We start from the raw sequence: 6,000 nt of genomic DNA, 5'->3' as shown, positions 1-6,000 counted from the left end.
CAATAATATGATTTTGAGAAAAATTGAAAACAAGACGCGGTCTAGCTTAAAAACATTAAAAATAATCAAAATATAAATAATAATAATAATTAACAAGAAGAATAAGACATGTATATGTATTTGATATATAAGTGGTAATGTTATTATCTCTTTAACCGAGATCATTTCGAACAGTTTGCGATTATTAGATCGTATATTTAATTAACTCGATAATTAAAAAACTTCTGAACGTAATGAGGAAGCAGTAATTTACAGAACAATATAATTTATTCAATTTATTTATTACAGAAATCCGGGTGCTTGGAAAGAGGATTTATAAGTCGCCTTTTCGTTGCGATGTATTTACGAGCGATAATTATCTTTTAAATAGCCTAACTTATGTAAGCTTGGTACTCGTCTTTTTAAGTGTTATACCGATAATTACACGGTTTTTCCTGATAATAATTCCTCTCACGAGTACGACTTGTAAGTGGTAGAGAGGCTCAGTATTCTAAAAACGAGGAAGTCAACGATTTTATCGTTACTGTTAACATAACATTGCCAGTTTTTCATCAATTTAAATGTGATTTGTACATTACCGTTGTCAGATTAACAACGCAAGGTAACACGATTGATTCAAGCAATCATTCTGTCATTCCAGAACATTAATTAATTTTTAAATATTTTAGGTTTAAATAATATTAATCTTTAAAGTAATTATATAAATATCTTTATACTGTTTCTTTGCTTTATAAATTTGCTTAAAAATGTTCTAGAATTTTAATGTGCAATCTAATTGTGATCTATAAACGTAAGAACACACACTATAAATATAATTATAGGTACATAAATTATATATATTATATATATATTCCTTATACATATTATTATTACTAGAAAAGCTTGTAGATAAGAAACAAGACAAAATTATATATGTAATTAATTAATTTATTCGTATAATTTCTATTTGTATAAATCCAATATTGAATTGTCATACGACATATAATTGTACAAGTTACAAATAATCTAATCAACGCCACGATTTTATTTAGGACAATTCGGTCTTCTACGGGAAAATTCGGCGATTTCATTTTTAAACGGTTGATTCGTATGATAACAAACAATAGATTTAATTTTATTTTCTCTAGCCTCGTCGTTAAGACTTTTGTCATCCATTCTTAATACTTTTCCATTTGCAGATATTTTCAAGTCTTTAAACATGTTTTGTAGATTTGCGTAAACTTGATTTTCGTAACACATATTCGAATGAATAGAATTTTGCATAGCGATTTTGTTCCTAAGATTTCTCAGTCGGGGTTGCAGCTTATGATACGCTTCCTCGGCACTCAAACGACGATCTCTTTCCTTCAGTAGAAAATTGGTGCTGTTCTCCAAGTTTCTTATCAAGTTCCGATTATGTTCAATCATGAGAGATAGCCGATTTTTTAATTCGTCCGCGTTGGTCCAATTGATGTGAGTTTTTACTACATTGTGTGATTTATATTTTCTACCACCTTTTCTTCTCATCTTCCGTGTATGCGTAGTTTGCTGTATTTGTAAAATGCAATCTTCCTGCGTCTTGGTTTGCTAAAATAGAAAAAATATGTTATATAAAGCGAATGTGTAAATGATATATTTTTATCAAAAATCTAATCGCGCGCTTTCAATTAATATTTAATTTGAACAACTTACAGCTTGATCTTTGTAAAATTTGTTCTCTTTTGGTACATGCTGAGAAGACTTGTCCTTTGGCATCATATCTTGTACAAAGACTTGTTTGTGGCTCAGCAACCTTTTCTTCATCGGTATTCTTTCCCCTTTGCTTTTCCTTTTCTTCAAAGTCTTGCGAATAATTTGAAGTACGTCAGCCGACACCTCATTATCCCTGAGATCAATCTGCGTGAGCACGCTATTTGTTTGTAAAAGCTCCAATACAATTTCTCCTCCGTGTTGAGTGATTCCGCAACATCGTAAGCACAGTGTCTTCAGCCAAAAGTCATTTTTCAGCACACGTGTCAATTGCCTCAAGCCAATATCGCTAAGATGATTTCTATCAAGTATTAGTACTCGCAATCCTTCCTCCTGAAATGCAAATGCAAACGTATTAAATAATTTGTCCGTAAAAACGTGACATCTTAATTAGAGTAATATTTTTCTCTCAATACATACCACCGTTGTGTTAGCGTCTCGAGGTAATGTTGACTCCTTCCAAATATTTTGCAGCAAATCCGCTTTTCTCTTTTTGAAGAACAACGATGACAAGTACGTAGCGCTTCTATTAGTGAGACAGCATGACGATAGATTCAGAACATGAAGATTTAAATTACATTGCAAACTTTCCAGCAACATATAACATCCTGTAAAAAAACACAAACACAAATATCTTTATTATTTTCATATTAATTAAAATTTATAAAGAGATTGTAAGAAACTTCTATTTGAAATATCCAGTAGATATAATGTCTGATTTATAGTGATAGCTTGAAAATTTGAATATTTTACACGTTTTAACCAACCTGCATCTCCTATTCGACATCTGGCCAACGACAAGCTTCGCAGATTACGGTTATTTGCCAGGCCATCACTGAGGATCCTTAAATATTTGGGCGTCAGAGGGATACCGTCAAGTGTGAGGTTGGTAATCATTAACGAGTTCTTCAGACAGACCGCGACGGAATGAACGAAGCATCGTAGCAAACAATTCGTGTAGAAAACTGGCTGCCGTCGATCCTTTCGCGCGCATCTCCTGAACGTGCGAGCAGAATGCCAATCCATTTTGCCATTTTGCGATTTGCGAGTTTATATATCATCGTCTTTTGCCATTGTCATATCTTTCAACTCTCCCTTTGACTGTCCCGTTGCCGTGACGTCACCTGCAAGCTTAAACTTACTGCGAGTAGTATCCGAAAGAAAAAAAATAATCATTGTATTTAATTTTATTTTTCAAACATTTCTCATGACAATGAAAATTTGGAAGAAGTATCAACACTGAAAATAAGATATGATTTAATTTTCTATGTTAATTCTATAAAAAATGTGCTTTACTCTTGAATAAAATTACTTTGCAAAAAGTTATTTATTTATCTTTCGGTTATTATAATCTTACTTTACATTTTACATAAAAGATTTGAAAATAAAAATTGACTTAATTTTAGACAATTATATTAGAATTCAGAAATAATTTTCAATATTATGATCAAATAAATTAAATAAGAGTAAAAGGCATGTAAGAGCCAATGCCGATGATGAAATGAGAACAATATACAGTAAGGCAAATTTATTATAAACATTTTCTTAATGTTTAGACCCTCTTCAGTGTACACAATATTTTGAATATGTCATAAATAATATATGCGGTTATCATTTATCATGCAATTGGTTAAATCAAATCACTGATGTCAAATCGCAAAAATGACTGCTATTTTATAAATAAAAAAAAGAAAAGTCAAAATAAATAGTCAACAAATAACTTTTGAAGGAAAATGCTTGAGAAAATTTAGAAACCTGGGAGACTTTTAAAAATGTACGTTTGGAGTACAGCATTGTATGATTACGAAACGTGAACGGTGACAGAAGCGGATAGAAAAAAAAATACAAGCATTTGAAATGTAGTGCTACAGGCGCATGATGAAAATACCGTGGATACATATAGTTAGCAATAGGGAAGTATTAGAAAGAAAGGAAGAAATATATGGAAAACAATAAAGAGTAGGAGAGATAGGATGATAGGACATCTGCTGAAACACAAAGGATTAGATTCGCGATGAATTGGACAGTTCAATAATTTTATTATTAAAGTTTTTAAATAAAAAATAAAAAATAGAAAATGTTGCACTGTTCCTAGCTGCATAAGCAGTAGGTAGAACAGAAAAAAAAAAGAAAAAAGTTTTAAATATAAACGTCTTTATTTAAAATTTCTAATGTATTTAAGCCTTTAAACCTTAAAACCTTTTATTCATTTTGCATATTTCTTTATTAAGAATCTCAGTTTATTATAAAAATGGAGTGCAGTAGTTAATGAAGAACTTTCTTCGAAAGATTTTACATGCAAATTACATATTAATGGAAATGATATTTAAGGAGGTTTGGGTGCTTCATCGGGGGGAGTAGTGGGACGCGGGGGTCCAGTGCGTGCTGCTGCTTCTGTCAAGCGTTAACCTTAAAAATGACTGATAAACAATACAGATGGAAAGGAAAGTTTGTGAGTAAAAAAAAATACAAGTGTATGGAAATCAGGACTTTTAATAACATGCACAATTTATCAAAAAATTTTTATATTATCAATCACATTGCAACTTCTATTCAAATGCCCCGCCGTACAACCTCTACTATACTCGTTTGCGCTGTTGTCATAATTTGCTTGCGTTCATTTCTAGCAGATGAAAAATCAAGCAATTTATGCTTTAAATAATTAATTTTTCTACGAAATGTGCGATAACCTACCCCTTTCTTTCACACATTTATTTGAAAATTATTAAGTTACATGTGCATATTTTTCTTTCCTTATCATTTACATTTTTTCTTGCATTATTTCATTCTGAAGGTGAGCAATATGTCATTTCCCATAAGAACCTATGCTAAAAAGTACAATTTTTGGAGTCAAATTTTTTCAAAACGTGACCATAAAAAATTCCCAAAAAATTCACATAATTCTATTTTGCATTCCAGAACAATATATTAAAATTTCATGAACCTGGCTGCATTTTTTTGTAGCACCTGAACCTCCTTAAAAAGAAGAAGATAGTCATGCCAATGGGTTTATACATTATAAGGATAAAATAACGATTTGGATAAAAATAATGATATTAATCATTCCTATAAATTAATTAATAAAAATATAACTGAGATAAATGTAATATTATAATTTTCTTTATATTAAATGATAACATGGACTACTAATTAATTTTTAAGAATAGTATTGATTCTGTGTCGATAAATGTACCTATATTTCCAGAGATGTGATGGAAGAGGTAAATTATAATTAATTAATTAATTAATTATAATTTAAAATTTTAATAAATTATAATTAATTAATATATTTATAATTTTAGTTTTAAAAATATAAGCCATAATATGTCTGAGAAATTTATTTGCTTCTCTATGTTATTGAAATTAATTTTAGGTAGTTTTTCACAATTTAATTAACTGAAACAAGTACTAAAGATTTTTCAATTAATTTACTTATTGAAGATTTTCAAACAAAATCTTTGCCAGAAAAATGGAGTTGGATTAATTTACAGATGATGAAGAAGTATAATATCTCTTTACAAGCGACACACTTTCGCCAACGGTCAAATCACGCCGATATACAAGTTCTCGTCCGATCACTTAAGTCAAGCGACGTTGAGCGCGGTTAGTACTTAAATGGGTGACCGTTTGGGAACACCGCGTACTGTTGGCATTTTTTTTTTTTTTTGAATTTACTTATTTTATGTGCCTAAAAATTATATTGTAGTTATACATTATTTATTGTATAAAATTAATTAAAATGATAACATGTGACATAAAATATAAATTAATAGATAAATATAAAATTAATAGATTCACCGATTTTTTTGACTGTATCGAAAACTTACAATCAAAGAATGCAGTAATGATAAAGTCATCGAATTAATGAGTAACGGTTATTTGCTTTATATATTCTAGTAAAAACTTATTCTCTCTTGTAAAATATTTAGAACAAAGAACATTAAATATTATTGGTACAAAATTAATAAAAACTAATTCTATATACATTAAATTATTGAAAAACTTTCTGAAAAAACAATTACACTCGTAGAATGTATGCTTCATCAGAAATATTTGACAAAAAAATATTGATTAATTTTATACTTATACGAGATTATTTTCTTGCAAAATCTTTTAATAAAAATATTATCGAAAAAAAATCACGACAAAAAGATATTGTACAAATGCCAAATTATAATTACATTTTAGCAAATATGAATTAATTTATCATCTCAGTTTATAATTTAAGAATGGTACCAATCAAATTAAAGTACTCCGTTAATGATTTTTAAA

General features: G+C 29.3%; 1 protein-coding gene and 1 pseudogene across 1 annotated transcript; one reads left to right on the top strand and one right to left on the bottom strand.

Annotated features, from left to right (window-relative positions):
• Positions 1-906: 906 nt before the first annotated feature.
• On the bottom strand, positions 907-4,861 carry LOC139772538 (uncharacterized). The gene is made up of 4 exons (XM_071706301.1): positions 2,496-4,861; positions 2,149-2,336; positions 1,672-2,061; positions 907-1,566 (listed from the first exon to the last, which is right to left on the bottom strand). Exons 1-4 carry the CDS (start codon positions 2,752-2,754, stop codon positions 1,024-1,026), a joined length of 1,380 nt encoding a protein of 459 aa, XP_071562402.1. The 5' UTR covers positions 2,755-4,861; the 3' UTR covers positions 907-1,023.
• A 401-nt stretch (positions 4,862-5,262) lies between these two features.
• Positions 5,263-5,380, top strand: LOC139772600 (5S ribosomal RNA; annotated as a pseudogene).
• Positions 5,381-6,000: the final 620 nt, after the last annotated feature.

This window comes from Temnothorax nylanderi, unplaced genomic scaffold (genome assembly GCF_030848795.1).
Source record: "Temnothorax nylanderi isolate EJ_2023f unplaced genomic scaffold, tnyl_v1.0 TNYL_tig0003_pilon, whole genome shotgun sequence".
NCBI classification, from domain to species: Eukaryota; Metazoa; Arthropoda; class Insecta; order Hymenoptera; family Formicidae; genus Temnothorax; species Temnothorax nylanderi.
This window is presented reverse-complemented; position numbering and strand designations above follow the sequence as displayed.